This window comes from Atractosteus spatula, chromosome 21 (genome assembly GCF_055471065.1).
Source record: "Atractosteus spatula isolate fAtrSpa1 chromosome 21, fAtrSpa1.hap1, whole genome shotgun sequence".
Lineage (NCBI taxonomy): Eukaryota > Metazoa > Chordata > Actinopteri > Semionotiformes > Lepisosteidae > Atractosteus > Atractosteus spatula.
The window spans coordinates 5,818,276-5,837,102 of NC_142726.1; the positions used below are offsets into that span (position 1 = coordinate 5,818,276).

At 40.5% G+C, this 18,827-nt stretch overlaps 1 protein-coding gene across 2 annotated transcripts in view; it reads right to left on the minus strand.

Moving 5' to 3' along the window:
- wwp2 (WW domain containing E3 ubiquitin protein ligase 2) overlaps positions 1-18,827 on the minus strand; it is a 125,982-nt gene that overhangs the window by 54,657 nt on the left and 52,498 nt on the right. For both annotated transcript variants that reach the window (XM_088938633.1, XM_088938632.1), the window contains exons 9-10: positions 8,994-9,083; positions 2,644-2,818 (exon numbers count right to left, since the gene is read on the minus strand). In XM_088938633.1, coding sequence (XP_088794759.1) covers positions 2,644-2,818; positions 8,994-9,083 — 265 coding nt within the window. The remainder of the gene's footprint in view (positions 1-2,643; positions 2,819-8,993; positions 9,084-18,827) is intronic.

Consider the following 18,827-nt stretch of genomic DNA (forward strand, 5'->3'; position numbering starts at 1 on the left):
AGAGCAATGTTTGTATCTCAAAATACAAAAAAACACAATAAAATGGAAAAGTCATTAAAAAGTTATGAGCGCATAAAAAATGAAGTCTACTATCCTGTTAAAGAAGGGAAAAACTCAAGTCTGGTGATTTCAGTGCCTTTACATGTTATGCTCCCGATGCCACATTTAAAGATGGAAATTACTTGCTGAGCAGAGGCTGGGAACCTGTTGTGGAAACCTAAAAGCAGGCTTGTGTTTTCTGGGTTGAAAATGGATCACGAGTTCAAGAAGTAGGTTATAACACCTTTCCGTCTCGAGTCGCACTTGTACACAGTGCACACTTATGGGAACGGACAATTTTATTATTTTATTGAGCTTTCAAAAAATGTTCTACAGCAATCAAAACTTCGTTAACGTAAAACTACCGACACTGTTCATTATTTTTCAATGATGGTTTTGAGATCATTTGAATCATCCTAATCAAGGATTCTCAGCAGAGTGAAGACGGCCACTACCAAGCTTACGAAAGACCCCCACACAGTCTTATCATTTCATGGTAATATTAAAATTACAGTCCTTCATAAAATCGGAGTACTGATGAATTGCCTTTCAACAACAGCTAGCCTCCTTTGCCAATTTTCTTGGATTTTACTGGCCTAATAGATTTGTAGATGGATATTGAAAAATCACATTTGTACAGCACTGGGCTTCAGGATCTAACCATCCTGTGCAGCTATTTCTGCTCCAACTGCTGACCAGATTATTGAGCCAAACAGCCCATAGTCTGACTAAAATAGACTAAGGCCAAAACTAACCAGTCCCACAGTTAACCAGCACCGGGAAGCGATACTTCCTAAAGATGACATTTCCATGGCCTTTAGTCTAAGGTTTGATGAAAGTCCTTTTTAGATCTGGCTTGTGATGCTAATACTTTGATTTAAGCTAAGTATAACACTTTGAGATGACTGGTAGAACTTGAAACATTGTGATATAGCACTGCTATTCAAATGAAGGCAAGACTGAGGCACACCTACTGACTCTCTTTCCTCTTAGTCTGACGTGTGGGTTGTAGCTAAGAATGGCGTTCTTCCAGTGGGCCAGCCAAATAGGGGGGTTAAATTGAAAAATGAACTTCTTTACTTAAAAGAAGGAGAGTAGGAGAGAAGTCAAACACAACACAATGCTCCTGGTTAGAGTTACAGAACCAAACAAACAGCTGAGCTGTGAAGATGATCTTTAAGTGAACAAATATATAAAACACAGAAGGAAGAGCACAGGAACAATAGATATAAATCTGGATTTAAGTAAGGTGTATAAAAAGAACTACTGTACTACTGCTGGGCACTTGGAGAAAAATCTAATCATTACCTCCTACGTGCTCAATGCAATCCACCCTTCCCACCCACACTGAGTTTTTACACACCTCTGTCCACTTATTTTAGGAGGCTTAATTGCAAACTAATTTCAACAATTATGACCAACCCATTACATTTCTGTTCTGAAATACCTTTTTTAAATCTAAAAGAGTAAATAGAAATTGTTTCTTCTATATATACACAATACTTACCAAATTTAATTACCTAGGTGGGAGCAACAACCAGCTTGCAACATTTGTTACTCAGAATGGAAAAGTACCATGTGTACAAAATGGAAGCTTCTGATAGAAATGTATCAAACCAGATCACTTCCCACAGCTGGACATTACGAAAGAGCCAAATCAGAAGGCCAAACCAACACAAAAAAGGTTCTACAAAGATGCAGTTTACACTAGCTTATTTAGTTAAATAAGACCCAATCTGTGTTAAAGTTAAGTCCTGTCATTCTCAAAACTAGAACTTGGCAGCTCATACTCACTAAAACAGAGACTAGCATGCAGTAGACTAATACAGTATCTTTACTTGCCTAATTTCTTGGCCTACATTAATGCTGAATGTGGAACACTGTGGTCAGATAGCATTTTGTGTTGTGATCGTGACATTAAGATCGTAAAGGCTGTGGATAGCCACAAATGCATACAAATTAAAAACCTGACTTCACCTGAATGTTTTACCTAATTTGTACTTTCATAGGAAAACGTGATATCACAGTCTTACCCCACTGAGCTACTGCCTGGTTGTTGCAGTGTTTGGAATGTGAAGATATTAAAGTCATCTTTTCTAAGTTAGGGCTTTTTACAAAAATAAGGAAAAAAGACATTTCAATATCTAGAACAAATGTGGGATAATTCTAGATAAGAGCAAATGATTGCTTCTGTCTATAGAGTCATTGCTGAGTAAGTACAGAATGAAAATCTTGGTGAAAGAGACAAACTCACAAAACCAGCAGCACTGACCCACCAAGGAAAGGGCAGGTCTAGTGATAAAAAAACTTAAATATAGACCCCCAGAAGAATCAGTGCACCCTGGAACAAACTATTGTTATCTAATATAAATAAACTATTTTGTCACTTTTGCGCTTAAACGTGGATGGTAGCCATTTTTATTACTACAGCTTCCCTCTACTTTTTGTAACAATTTATCTTTGCCATCTGCAGAGCTCTCATCCCGATTTACTGCATTAGTCCAAACCCCATGTTGTCTAGCAGCACTGCACCGCCACGGCGAACACATGCCGGGGCAGTCTGAGGGCACGGACGCCCTGGCACCTCCCGCGGTCAGACCGTACCTGGTAGAGGAATCTTTGGCTGAACTGCTGCATGGCCCCCTGCAGCTGGCTGCGCTGGGACTGCCACTGCTCGTAGTTCCGGACCGACTCGGCCGTGGGCCGCTGCCAGGTGGTGGTCCGGGTGTTGTGGTCCACGTAGTAAAACCTGCCCCGCTGGTCCACGCGCTTCTCCCACCTGACAGCGTGGAAGAGGGGGAAAAAAAAAAAAAACAGAGACACAGAAGACAACACTGATCAGCAACTGCTGGGCGATCCCGAGCGAGCAGAGAACATCCCCAGTCCTACAAGAACTTCTTACGACTTCAGAGGCGGCACGGCAGCGCAGAGGCTTGCTTCACGTTGTTGCCTCACAGAGCTGGGGCCCCGGGTTCAACTCCAGCCCTGGGGTGCTATCCGAGTGGGGTTTAATATGCTCTCCCTGTGTTTGCACGGGTTTTCTCCAGGTGCACCAGTTTCTTCCCACAATCCATAAACATACTGGGAGGCTAGCTGGCTTCTAGGAAAACTGACCCTGGTGTGAGCGTGCATGTCTGTGTGTACGCTGCAGTGGACTAGTGTCCTGTCCATGATGTATCCTGCCTTGCGCCCGTAGCTTGCCGGGATAGGTGGGATTTTCCAAGCGGCTGGATAATGGATGGATGGACTACATCAGAAACAATGAAACATGGACAGGGCCCAAGGGGAAATTAAGATGTTGTGCATTTACAGTATGACTGAGAATGAGAAGCGCTTTGCCCAAAGGGTGGCCTTTTCGTGACCCCCATTGAAGTGTCAGTATCTTGTAATGGAGTCTCCTTTGAATACATGTGGAGCTGAGGCACTGTTGAGAGACAGCTACTAACTGCTTTTCCACCCAAGCTCTTCATGCTTTTTATTAAGAGCCATGGTATAAAATACTGTAGAATTAAACATTCAGAGAACATCCCAACTGCTAAGACTGCAAAACCTAAAGCATCACGCGATCTAAAGAATTGTCTACTGTTTGGGAATAGGTGGGGTACTGTATAAAAGTAAACAATTAAAAAGCCTTTTCTATTAAATAGCCACAAGTAACCAAACAGGAGCACCTTTATGAATTAAAACATGAAAAGTAACTTTATAGAACAGTATCTTCACACTGAGATCATTGAGTCCCCCCCATGCTCAACAAAGAGTAACAGATGAGAAACATCTTTTCTGTTTTTTTACAAGCTCACATTGCCCAGATTACAATATCTTCAGCAAGATTACTTAAGGCTCACTGCCACATTGTGAGACTATTCCTGCAACATTGACAAATGAAATGGAGTGTGTAGGAAAATAAAGACAATTACAGAGTCATTCAAAATAGCTTCTACTTGAGACGTACGTAGTTAAGTGTTGTGCTAAGAGTACACTGTGTACACCCCCTCAAACATTCTTCAGATGGCATCTAGAAAAGCATTCTGTGGGACAACTGTGTTGTTTCTAGGGGAATTTTTAAATAAACTGCTTTATGCATAATTTCTTTTGTCAAAGCCCATTTAAAACTGACATTGGAACGGTCAATGGTATTGTACACCCAGCCAAGTTGGAATCGCCTGCTGTTTTCGTGAGTCTGCAGTAGTGGTGTGTGCGCCCACTGAGGGCGGAGGAAGAGACGTGGGCATGCGCCTTCGACATGCCCACACACTTCCTGAATGGGCCCCGGGTTTGGGCCGAAACCACCTGGCTGTGAAGCCTGTTTCAGACGTGAAGTGGTCCCCTAGTCTCCATTCTAAATTATTTTCTTTAAAAGAGAGGGAAAAAAAACAGCCTGTGGTGTCTTTTCGTTTCCATATTCATATTCAGTATGCAAATTCAGGCTTCATCATGTGCTAGGAGGCAATGTTTTCAAATTGCAATGAAGGTTGTTTCTGGACATAATCAGGCCTTGAGGAGCCCCCGGCAACATACAGAGTGTTTACAGAGAGGTTCCACAGGAGACTTAAGGCACTGTATAGCATTTAAAGAGTATTGCACTCTTTAAGAATTCAACACATCTATTCAAGCTAGTACTAGAAAAGTACTTTTAACAATTGGAATTTCATTTCAGTCCTTGTTTAATATCTTGTTGAGATTTAATATCTACTTTCATTTGGAAATGCGGACATTAATTACTGTGGACGTAAAAGCATTCCTCCGAGTGATAAATAAGCAGAAATAATGAAAGAATATAATAATAAAATAAACACAGGACACTTTATGCTTTCTGCTTACCTGGTCTGCCTAGCACAGTGAAGCCTAGTCTACAAAGGAACAAGTAATAGGTTTATTCCATGCTGAAAAAAAGAAGAAAGAGAACACAACGTTTCGGCCGTGGAGCCTTCTTCAGGTGTGAGAGAGACAGGGCAGTAGGCAAAGGTAAAGTAGCGGGAGAACAAAGGTTGGGAGGGAGGAGGAGTGAGAGGCGGGAGCAGGGGACAGAAAGAGAGGCCAATCAAGAGGTGTGAAGTCAGAATGGGTGCAGAGAGGTGTGAAATGAAACTTCCAATGAATGGAGAAAATTTAAAAGAACAGTAGTCTGTCGTTAAGGGAAGGGAGAAGGTGTGATCCTAGCTGCAGAATAATTTTAGTAAGTAATAAGTTTAGTTTCGGTGGTCTTTCTGATGTATACATCAGAAAGACCACCGAAACTAAAATTATTCTGCAGCTAGGATCACACCTTCTCCCTTCCCTTAACGACAGAATAATTTTAGTAAGTAATAAGTTTAGTTTCGGTGGTCTTTCTGATGTATACATCAGAAAGACCACCGAAACTAAAATTATTCTGCAGCTAGGATCACACCTTCTCCCTTCCCTTAACGACAGACTACTGTTCTTTTAAATTTTCTCCATTCATTGGAAGTTTCATTTCACACCTCTCTGCACCCATTCTGACTTCACACCTCCTGATTGGCCTCTCTTTCTGTCCCCTGCTCCCGCCTCTCACTCCTCCTCCCTCCCAGCCTTTGTTCTCCCGCTACTTTACCTTTGCCTACTGCCCTGTCTCTCTCACACCTGAAGAAGGCTCCACGGCCGAAACGTTGTGTTCTCTTTCTTCTTTTTTTCAGCAGGGAATAAACCTGTTACTTGTTCCTTTGCAGCCTACGCGTGCTGACGCAGCTCCCCCACCTGAACTACTGAAGCCTAGTCTACTCCACCGCAAGATTCATTTTCAACAAAGACCCAGGTTTGTAGCCAGCGTAATAATATTACAACAAGGCGGTTCTTACTACTCGAAAAAGGAACACAGAGATCTTTCTCTCCCTGATATAAAAGAAGGGCTTATGTGTTCTGGGCTCTTAATTTAGTTTCTTGTTCTTCACAGAAACACAAAGGCAGGCCGCGCCAAAGTGGAAAAAGTGAGATTTCGTGAGGAGAGGGAGTACCGCTTATTTGATTTTTTTTTTTTTTAACGCTCAAAACTTGGGTAATGGAAAACTTCTCGGTCTCCTTCAATGCAATTTCACACAATTAAGAGGGCTCTGTAAGCGGAGACACGCAGGGCTCCGCGCTCAGCGCTCCGCTCCCCGGCCGATCCCTTCCTGCCGCGGCGCGGCGGAGGAGAGGAGAGGAGACCCCACCGCGGTACCGCCGCAGCCACCAGCAGAGCCGGGGGGCACAGAAATCCAGCTCCCCCGGCCTGATCCGTCAAAAATCCACGCACCCCAAGCCTCAGGAGAGCTGGAACACGGGGATTGTGCGTCTGGAAGGGCTGTGCGTCTCTGGGCTTCAAATGAAACTTCAAGACGATTAGTAATTTCCTCTTTTTTTTTGGCAAAAGATTACAAATGTGTCTGGCCAACAAGCAAGTTACACTTCAAACTAATTCCATCTAGAATACATTTGTCTGTCCCATTTTATTTCTCCTCCTGGTCTACTCTAATTAGCAATACTCCCTCAAAACATGTTATTTGACAGCAGTTCATTCGTAGTAGGAAGGGGTTACAGACACTGTCCAAACAATTAGTCCTCTAGATGTAAGCTAAGTCATTTGATTGTTAACACAGTAATATACTGTACTAACCATACTACCAACAGAATATGCTGTAGGATCACAATGTTAAGTAAAGCCAATCTGATATCAATAATAAATGTGTTTATAAACTGTTATTAAAGGACATCGGAAAAATACATTCTTTAATAGCCTTGAACAGAATTTTATTTTATAGATCACTACACAAACCTAAATCTAGATTCTGTTTTCAAATGACAGGACAGTAAAGAGATCTACAGTTCATAACCATTTTGATTAAACAGAAACCGAGGTATTTGCCAGGCAGTGGAGGCCACAGCTGGGGCCTGAGGCTAACAGTGCCCCCCGGCAAAGAAAGCAGCAGGAAACGGCAAGGCCATTAGATCCTTCCGTATTTCTTAATGGGCAAACAATTTGAAAAAATCTCTAGTCTTTGCAAAATGGAGTATTTATTTCCTGTTTTATATTCCTTATGTTTCCAAGGGCCACTGGTTGGCCAGTTGTATTTTGACATACTGTACAAACCGCACACGCCACACTGCAAAAAAGGCAGACAGCATGCCGGCCCCTTTAACTGAGGAGCTGAGGAGGTTAGGAGTTTAGGTTGCCCAGCTTTTGAAGCACGTTTCTGTTAATGTGGATCAGTGGTGTGTGTGCAATTCCAACACACACAAACACCATTTTGGCACAGGTAAAGTTCGGCTGCTCAAAAGTCAAAGTTGGAGAATATACTGTAAATAGACTCGGGTACCTCTCATAATGACAGACAGCTGCAAGGAGGAGACGTCTTACTGCTTTCCTTTTTAAGTGAAAACTTTCAACAAACAGAAGATTACAATTAAAGTCACAACTATAAAATTGCCTCTCATAAAGCCGGAGCATTAGAAAGACGTGTTGAGAAAACAAGTGAGCCATTTTTGTTAAATGTGTTATTCAAGAGGGATGGAGGTCGCAGTTGTGATTCAATTTCTGTGGACTTTGTGGTCTGAGTAGTGTCAAACCAGGAATAACAGTCATCAATCTAAGTCCATTTCTGGAGTTCAGTGGGTTATCTTTTTTCACTTATGCTGGACATTTTGTTCTTCTCCAGGGCTGTTCCCTCAGTTGCACAAGGCCTGAGTCTTCTCTGAACAGCCTACGCAACAGGGCAGGGCCAGAAGCACCTACAGTAGATCCAGCCAAAATAACATTGCCTATAAAAGGCCTTGGGTTGGAAATCAGGTATTTTCAAAGCTGTTGGAACACAGGGAAAGTATGCAGGGAATTTATCTGTAAGCGGTTAAAAACCCAGAACAGATTTTTTTGTTCACCCTCTCCTCTCTCACTGACACAAAAGCACAGTTCTCACCCTGCACTGCTGCTGCCAGCTCAAGCAGACAGCTTTATTGTGCAGATTACAGCACAATGTGCTGTGCAGGACCTCAGAGGAAAAATCACTTCACATTCCTTTCTGTTACTGTTCTATTATATGCACATGATACACTATTTGATACATGAACACAACACGTAGTATCTTTATGGTTTCTACTACTTCAGTTCAGACAAATAGCAGACACCAAGGGTCAACCAAGGGTCAGTTTTGGCCTTCTCTGGACCTGATGAATGATTTCTTGTAGACTAAAACCCCATCTGTGTTAAAATAATCAGACCAGAGGACTAACTAAAAACCAACAGAGAATCCAGGAGCCCAGAGCACAAGGGTTGAGTCTCTTCCTAATTTTAGACAGGAAATGTCTCCTTTAGAACTAATTTCATTCAGTGAATAAGACATTGGGTCAGTATAGTTTTGTCAATGATAATAAAGTATCATTACAAATTTATTATTACACATCATCGTCATTTAATTTAAAACTGGCCTAATGATTCTGAACTTTTGCCTACAATAAAAAGTTGGGCTTAACTACATTCGTTTGAGCTATCTTTTAAAAAGGCAGAACATACTGTATTAATGTATCACAAAACCTGAATGAAATGTGCTTAAGCAGTGTCTATCAATGGTATTTATCAGTATTTACCATAAACTAGAGTACACAATTAAAAATCAAAAGAGCATATTCATTTTATTTGTTTTCTAATACTGCCAGGTCACATTTTATACTATTCTATTAAGAAAACTGTAGAACATCATGCTTATTTTACTTTGCGCATAGCAGAAACGTAATTGTGATCAGTAACTACACATTCCAATGGGATTAACTGTACATCAGTACAGCATTAGTATCCAATGCAGGACCACAAACAGAATTAAAGTATTTTGACACTGGTATGTGATGAGACCCACAGTATGTAATAATTTATAGTGCAACACCCGTCTTAAACGTTTATCACATGATAACTCATTCACAGATCCGCTGGCAAGGGGGACTTGATCATGGCGTCCATTGGCATAACTCACCCTGGTGGCAGTGGTCTCTCCCAAGTCGTGGTCTTGGTGTTGTGATCGACGTAGTAGATCCTGCCATTGGGGAGGACACGCTGCTCCCAGCTGGAAAGAAGAGGAGGGGGCAGGCAGTTAGGAGGGAGAAAACCAAATCCTTTTAGCCTCAGAGACAGTTATGTTATTACAAAGGATATACTGTAAGTGGCGCTCAAAATCAACAAAGATATAAGTGCCCTTTGCGCTACAGTATGTTCAGAAACATTACAGACCGATAACTTGTCTTCACACAAGATAACCAGCACCCCCCCCACAGAAAGTCACATTTTAATGGTTCTGCACATTTGGATTTTTAAATCACAATAAAAAGCAACATATACTGATGGAACAAGCAACCAATCTGCTAAGGGACATGTATTGTTTAATTCCACGCTGAAAAGAAAAAAAGTTTTAAAACTCTTAAAATGCAGACATGACATGGGGTTCTGCAATCAATGAAAGGAATCCTAAATCATGCAATTATATGATAAACTAGATTTACAGAATATCTTCTGAGTTCTTGTAGTTTTATTAGATACACCCAAGATACAATACACATAAAAGCTAAACTGGAGTTGTTACTCATGCAAATCATGGCTTGATTATACATCCAAAATTTGACAATAATTATAGGGTCATATAACTTTTATAAGTCTGCCTCTAAGACTCCTGTTAAACATTAAACATGTCAGAATTATACGCTTGTATTAGTGACCAACTGAGCACAAGATAAGTAGACTAAAGAAAAATCGGTTGGATTTAGTTTAAAAATACCAATGAAGATCTACCTCATTGTCATGCCTTGTTAAATTTTTGCAAACACATCTAGCAAAGATTCAATGCTGGAAGGAAATGTCTTTAAATTATGTGCTATACCGAAGCAGCCCTGTATTAGAGGTCAGGTGCAACATTACAAAAGTTTTAAAAAGTTTTTTCCAGGTTAGTGTTTTAGCACAGTGCAGATACAACACCGAGAGATACAGTGGCTTTAGTCAGGTACTTTAACACACAGGACCTGTGGAAAACAGCTATTACTGCATTCGCACATCAGCACACAAGAGCCACTGAGACAACACTTACCAGTGCACAAATGTCCAAATCAGTTTCAGGTGTATTTTTTAGTTTATTGGACTCTATTAAAGAGTAAGATTTTAAAGCAGTAGTTTTCTGTGATCAGGGTCATGAGTACTTTCTCTAAAGCAGATCCCACACTTGACATGTGTAGGGCAGGTGTTTTCTTTACTCACGTGGGCCTGGGTGAGTAACTTTGATAACACATCTAAACAAGGTAGAATATTTGGGCAGAATGTTACATTAGTAAAGCAAAATGGAAAAAAAAGTTTTGAAGTTCAGACCTGGCAACATAATATTAACATTTATTACAACAAGGTGGTGTGAGGCAGTCTCTGGGGTTTAAGTCTGTTACCAATTAGGAGCTATATGCTCCAAAAATTATCACATTACCTTTTTTTCCAGACAGCCTGCTGTTAAAGAAAAAATGGTAATAGGAAGGAAATTAGATTCATTATAGCTCATCTACATTTTTGGCACTGGGGCTCCTGTTTATATTAATCACTAATGCAGGGAAGGTGAATTAATGATTTCAGAGGGGAGAGCAGCCGTGAATGTGCTTAAGAAGACTACCAAAGAACATTCCTTAAAAACTCACTGAGTACCCACCAAAAACCTGTCACCCTAAACCACATCTCTGCCTAGCACACACACAGAGGGCTCAGGAAATATGTCAGGATCTTTAGATGATCCTTTGAAAAGACAACAAAAAGCTTAGAAATCTTTCACCCATGTCAGATCTGCCTGTTGGGCAACGCTTAACGTTTCTGGCTCTTCTGAAACATTTTGCTCTGCTTTTTCCTATCCAAACTGTCCATTCTTTCAGCATCTCAGTCCATACGGACATAAAAGCAAACGAAAGGAGTCTATTCAACCCATCTTACTCATCTGGTTGAAAGAAGCTTAATGATCCAAGACTTCCATCAAGCTGTTTCTTAAAGGGTCCCACAGAGTCCACTTCAATAACGGCTCAGGGAGTTAATTTCAGATATTCTAACCCCCTATGTAAAGAATTGTCTTCTGTTCCCAGAGCTAACTTGGCCAAGGGCTTTCAGGATCTGGAATACTGCTATCAAGACTCTACATAATCTTCTCTGTTCCAGGCTAAAAGGATTCAGTATTCCATACCTTTGAATGGAACAGTGTATAAATCATTACAGAGAGCTCTTATTTAAACTTGTGAGTCCTTTGACTACAGTCTTATGGTTTCAGAGTGGTTTGGTCTCTCAGGAAGACAGGACATCACATTCCTCCGCTGCAACACAACAAAACCAGTACTTTTTCATACTGACTGGCTGCAGGCAATAGAGGCTGTTTCTTAATTAGGTTTTATGAAAAATATAACAGCAAACACAGGCTTATAAAAGTCTTTTCATGAAAGGGAAATACCTCATGTTGTCTGCACATCTCCTGCTGTTCACAATAATGATAAAGGCAGGTAATAAAACAGCTGGAATTTTTAACCCAAATACCTGCTGGGATGTAGAGAAACTTCACACCTTAAACAAACCATTCACAACACATACATTGTTAAATAAATGGGGGGAAAAAAAGGAATGTACTAATGTCTGGATGTACTCAAGCACACAGTACGTTTCATTCAGTATATAATTTGGCCTTCTGTTTCCAAACTTCCACATGACTGTTATCCAAAAGCTAGATCAATTTAATGAAATAATTGTTTCTTTCTTATGAGTAAACATTGTCTTTTTAGAGACACAAGAGGACACATTTTTGCCTCCTGAAATGATGCGTTTCCAGATGTGGTGAGGACCTCCTAGGATCCAGCCACCCAGACTGGGAACTACTGTCTCTACACTCCAATTCACACCAGGGCAATTAAACCCTACTGGCATGAGTACAGCACACTGAGGTCCAAGAAAATACTGACACTATGTGTGCAGCTGCACAAAATGTTTCTCTTTGTCCAAGGCCACAGTTCACCGTACAGAAGCCACATCAGTGGGCCTGGGAAAGGTTTTTCATGGCAACCTTTTCAAACACCAACTAATGTCTAAGGAGATGAGCATCACATGGAATTGCCAGTGGATTGCAGGATAGCACTACAAGGGTGCTTCAGATCATTATTTTTATGTTCTGAGCTGCCCATGAGCTGTGCAATCTCACATTATCAGACAACAGCAGAATAGCTTTGTTTGAGCACCTGATTTAAGATGATCCTCTCGCACACAGCAGTGGGCTAGACTGGTTACAGTGACCCCACACTCCAGGAAGCGGACATTGGCTGGTGCTTTGAACACACGGTACTTTCAACTTTGACCACATTTGCCCCACTGTCCAGATCATGTTAATGGGTCTGAACGGGCAGTGCAGCTGAGGCTTAGATTAATTAAGCGACCCATAGTACGGAAAAAGTATTCAGATTATTCCAAATCTGAATTGAATACGTGTTTACTTAATTCCAATTAACATGTTGCACATTTTCAGAACTATGTGATGTAGTGGTTGTCTGGGGATTTTGAGGACTGAGCTGAAGGCTCATGGTGTACAATGTTTTAGCACACTGCTGGGTTCTCCGGAAAGCCATGTCCAATGCACACATCAAGACTGGAAGCTTCATCTAAGTCATAATTTATTCTAAAGTGATTACTTCCTAACATATTACTGAAAAAAGCACAAAGCTTTGCAGTCTGTAGTCAATGCAATAACTGATGCAGGGAACCCTTGGATTTATTTTTTTTGTCCCTACAAACAAGATGTTTGTCTTGTTTCTGACCCGGGTGTGCAGTATGAACTTCCAGCCAAAAAGGAATAGCAGAAGTCACCTCAGTAAATCCCTTCCCTGAATACAGTCACCTCCTCAATTAACTCATTCACCTGTTTTCTAAAATATGTTCATTAGATTTAAGTCAACTGTACAAAAATCTTGAAATGGAATAGACTAAGGGGTCTTGTATTTGATTATTCATGGTCTATATATATCAAGCTAAGAAACTGCAACTTTAAAGCAATGCATCCCGGGTGTTTGGTATTTCAACTGTATCCTGAAATTCAAAATTATTTTTTTGCAGGAAGAATGAAAATGGCAATACTGAGATACTGAGAGTCAGGGGTAGCTTGGATGATTCAACTTCAAACTTGGAGAGGCTGTCCTAGAAATCAATATACTATAATCAAACAAGATACTGTAATTTGTTATACTGGTGTTTTAGAAATAATTATGCAGGATAAATGCAAGAGTCTACAGAAAAGGTTATTCTTCTTACACTGAATTCGGGTGTGTAAACTGTAAAACTGTTGGCAGTTCTGCAAGTATATTTTTCTGGTCATTTCAAAAGAAATACTACAGAAGGAAATAGTGCCTGGACATTTTAATATATACATCTAAATTTAATGCTGAGGCTTACAAATTATTTTCAAGAGAATGTCTGCTGTTGATTAATGCTGTGAGAGATCTGCAATGAAATTTGCGAACATTATGTGATTTTCTAAAAGGCTATTTTTTGACGTAGAAAAGGTGCGTTTGTGCTGCCAAATTTCACCAGCCGAGCTCTGCACTGCTTCCTCTGACTAACAGACGGTGCAGTGTTAAAGCCTCACCTCTGGGCTTTTTTTTCTGTATATACAAATGTTGGCTTGTAAGAACACACAATTCATACAGCCTGGAGAAAAGAGAAGGTGGCCATAACTTGATGCTTGGATTGAGAAAGAAAGCTTCTTTCAGTGGATTCTGGAGGTACAGAGTTTTTTTTAACGGCATGGCTGAGGTTGTGGACAAACTCCAAGTGCACTTTTCCTTTTGCTCACACAAACACAAACACACTCACACAGTACCACTGTGTCTGAAAGCACACCGTGCACACGACGCCATTTCCACTGTCCAGATAAGGCACTTTACCATGAGCATTCAAAAAGGTAAAGAAATACCTAGTATTTGTAAAGACACTTCTAAAGACTGGAGAATAAATTTCAGTAGCTGTTTTCTGAACTGATAAAACATTAAATAATGTTGGGTACCTTTCCTTTTTAAGTAACTTAATTGTTGTTTCTCAAGCACAACCCTCACTGGAAATGAAGGAGTAAAACCAGCTTTATATGGTTTGTTAGTTTTTTTTAACATTTGAAAGAAAAGGAATAGCAGTTAGCATTGTTGCTTCACAGCACTGGAGCCCTGGGCTCAGTTCTGGACATGGACTGCTAACTGCGTGGAGTTTGCATGCTCTCCTTGGGATCACGTGGGTTTCTTCCAGGTGCACCGGTTCCAAAGAAAACTGTGTAGGTCAGTTGGCTTCTGGGAAAACTGGCCCTGGTGTGAGTGCGTGCGTGCTTGTATCCGTGTGTGCCCAGCAAAGGACCTTGCCTCATGCCTTGTTTGCAGGGATAGGTTTTGGCTCCCCTACAACCCTGAATTGGATATGGTGAGCAGAAAATGGAGGAGCTTATCTTTAATTTTCTAGGAATGACTCCTGACAAAGATGCCTGCAAAACCGACGAGCGGCGCTATTTTTTCCCCCAGTCCTGTCACATCGTGACAAGCTGGCGTGACAGGCCCAGCTCGCTCCCAGCACGGCATGCTTGGTCTGACATAGCCGCTCAAGCAGAGGGCTGGGGGAATGTCTTTGTGGGGGAAACAGGACAGTTAAATAATGGCATAATTACATAAAACATATAATTACTTTCAGATTAAGTGTCAGGCTCTAGTTTTCCATACTGCATTTATTTTCCAGATGTTCTCATTTGGTTCCTCCAAAATCGTTTCAGCTTCTTGCAAGAGAATGCTCAGTTCAGCGAGGCAGGGGTGGCTATTAGCATTGATGCATTAACGCTAGAAAACAGGCACCACCATGTGTACAATTTGAGGGCAATATCACAAAACAATTATTCTTGTAGATTATTATGCTGGTGTGCAGACATTGAGGAATACTCCCCTTTGGTGTGGAGTCCTACACCTTTGCAGAAAGAATGCTATCTTCTTTAACCAAAAAAACAAACAAAAAGCAAACAGAAATTGACATTTTTGCTTTTCAGCGTGTTAAAGAGGTCACCTGAGCCCTGCCACACTGACCCGCGAGGTCTGCTTCTTGAACTGAAGCCCTGACCTCTCCTTCTGCCTCTCCCCCGCCAAACTCACACGCCTGTCTGTGTCCCTGGGGGCTAGTGCAGCCTCCCTGTGTCTCTCCCAACTCCATGTCCACCAACAAAGCGTTCACATCAAGCCCACATCCATGCTAAACACAAGGGGCACAATGTAGACAGCACACATCACAATAAGAGCATTCTGCAACAAAGTTTAGTTCAGAACTAAAACAGATACAAGATTATACTCGGTCCTCACAGTGTTTTAACTGTGCTGTTATTTCCATTTATGATATGCAAATATACAAATACAATGGAAGACGGCACCAGTAAAAAACACACATCACCACATGGTTACACCTGTGTGAGAGAGTTGCCCAGGATATTCTTGGTCATTTATTAAATCCTGGAGTATTTTCAAACCTAGCTACAAATCCAGAGTAAGTCCACTTTTCCAGACATTGGCTTGTATTCATTCTGGCATACTCCAGGCTGCTGCCTGGCCAGAGCCACTTGCATGACCTTTTTTCACAATAAACCTCAATTTGGAGAAAATTTCCCTGTCCACTGAGAGTGACTTTAGACAAATAGCAGATCCCTTCACAGACACACATGATTTGATCAGATTAGAAGTGTTACACATCAGATGCACTTTCTGTTATCCAATTCATTTTTGTTGAGATAGGAAGAGATGACAAAAACAGAAGAAACACAGCCTAAAATCTGGAGGTCAGCACTGACCCATTTTTAAAATGCTTTGTTGCAGCAGTGCTGTCATTTATTTGTCCAGACTGCTCATTTTTCTATGGCAGGGCTGTGGAGATAAATTTGGCACAGTGGTTTGTCACTGTGGCTAAATAATTATCTTGGCAGACACTGAACTGGTTTCAACTGGCTGACTCACTTAATTACTCTATCAATATTGCTTCAGCCCAGACCAATTGCATTTTGCAGAATACTCTCAAAGGCCAATGTGCTACAGTTCCAAAGTATGCAATTTCATAGAAAGACGTTTGTTTTCAGGTTAAACTGCAGAACAGAGAAACGCAAACTGCAGGACTGTCTTTGATGTACAGAAAAAAGGCAGCCAGCTAAAAAGTGACTTTGACCATTGTTTTTAAATTTATGCAGAAACTCTTGAATCAAAACAAATAAGAGAAGGTTATACATTCCAAGGAAAAAGGAGTCCATTCTAATACATGAAAGCAGCAAATGTTTGATTTACCTTATTTACTTCCTGAATAAATTCAACAAGTGTTTCCCAATGCCTCCTGAACTCGGCTTACTTGCTAGGAGGACTGATGATCTGAACCACCCTAAGGACAAGTGTCTCCAGAAACGTCAAGCTGGCACCAAGAAGGTGTTAATGTGAGCTCAATATATTCCTGAGCAGTCTGGTATAGTCAGATCTTATCGCTGACTTGCTGAGAACACACTGAGGATAATGAGAACAGCCACTGCACCTTATTAGAAACACATTTCTGGACCACAGCCTAACAACAGCTTCTCCCTGCTCTTAATGTGGCAAAGTGTTACGCTGAATGTAAGGTACATAACTTGTGCTGTGACCCATGGCTGTGTTTTGCCACATTATAGCTCTGAAGTCTTTATTGACTGCAGAAGTTCACAGGAGCCATGGATGGAGAAATGGATAGGCTGATTTACTATAAAATACCTTTGTGATTAGAATGCAATGTGAGGGCTGTCAAATTCAGTCTCCGCTAATGCATGTAGCAAGGGAATATCTAGGAGTACAAGAGTGCTTCTGAAGCCAAACTTCAGGATCTCTGCTGTTAAGAAATTTCTGTGTCTGCTCAAGTAATAATAAATGAATTGTAAAAATCAGTTCAAAGGACTGCTTTAACTGTACAACTATATATTTAACTACTATATGCTACTTCACCAGTTTTGTAGTTGTGGTGCAAGTAATTAACAAGGATCAAATCCTTTAAGAGAACCTGATTCTGAAGATATTTAAGAATTGGTTACAAAATAAGACTATACAAAAGATCAGAAATCAAAGTGGGTTGTAAAGAGATCTCTGGGAGCCAAACAAGACATGGAGCTTAACATGTCCAATACCCTACTTCCATCACTTCCCAAAATTTTCTTTTTTAAAATTGACCATGATTTTCAGCAAACAGAATAGAGTGATCAGCAGGTCATCTCTGACTCGTTTTTACATGCTAGATCTATCACCTGGAACAAAAGACTCCTCACAGCTGAGAGCAGCATTGCCTCAATGTTTCATTTCCACTCTAAAGCTCTAGTGACCTGGCAGCGGGCTCTTTACAGCTCTAGAAAATCATGACTATTTCACATTACAAAGCTCAGTGTTACATCATGACTAAGGAACTCTACTGCCCATATTATCTCCTGCAGTTTATAAGCCTAGCAGTGTTCAACCTGATCCTTCCCTCTCCTCCACATTAATTCTCAAGATGTTTTGATTTTGTGGTCAATCTGATGTTACAACATGTTCATTTTACAAAGTTATATCTGCAAAAGCAATAAAACTAAAAGTTTGGCTACAGCTTCTATAAAGGTTTCTTCTTTCAATGTTTTTATTAGTACAATTCTAAATATAATGTTGAGAAATTATTTTGAAAAGCCTGGTTTTGGTGGACTTTAAATTAAACACGTTAATATTATGAGCATGCCAGTGCTAACATTTATTGCTCTTTAAAAAATACTGAAAATAACTATTGCCAGTTGATAGCAACTGAGCAATTTTGCCGCAGACATAACATTAAAAGAGCTTGTTGCATGACTTCATTCATTTAAAAAGGCTGAAGCTCAATACTCAGGTTTTTATTAATACATTGTGCAACTTATTGCATGTTTTAAAAATCAGCTCTTGCACATCAGAGAGGCACGGAACCTGCCTGATACAAAAGGCAGTAACATCTAGTGAGATCCTTGTCTTTTAAAATACATTTTGCAATGTCATCAGGATTGCTCTCCGTAAAATGTAAGCTAAGAAGTGGTACTGCAAAAACTATTAAAACGCCAAGAGAGCTGATTATTAAATAGCATAATTTTCTCATGTAGATCCATCTGACTAACTTCCAAGATGAGCAATGGTACTGCTTCAAAAATATTTCAAAATTGAGTGAAGGACCTTCTCACAGAACACTGGAATTCGTTCTAGAGCACAAAAAGCAATTCTGATGGAGAAGAGAACGGCTGTGAGAACTTCTGCATAGACTTGTCTCAGGTTTGGATGCAGCTATCAAAAGACCTGTGGAGACTTTGTAAAACAGACTCTGTGATGTGAAAAACAAGCACACCAATACTCAATATTTCCATTTTTGAAGGTGAGGCAGTGAGATGTCATTCAGGCATTTATTGTGATTTTAACAATTTTGACTTGTGCAGGTTAAAATTAATAAATAAAATCTGTTTGATTTATTGTTTCAGTCTTTAAGAGACACGAAGTCATGAAAGGAGTGGAAATAAGGAAATTCCTCCTGTTAGTCCATCATGCACTATCATATCACAGGCTCTGCTTTTTCTATGGTGTATTTTTACTAGGTTTTAAAATATTTGCTTACACAGAGACGCATTAAATAATCTAAAAGTTTTTTCCTGTGACACATAAAAGCACATGAGGTCATGCATGCTGCAGACACAGGTATTCATTATTAGGGGGACTGGCTGAAGAGAAAAGTAAACCCTGTTTTTTTACGAAACACTTTTGTCACT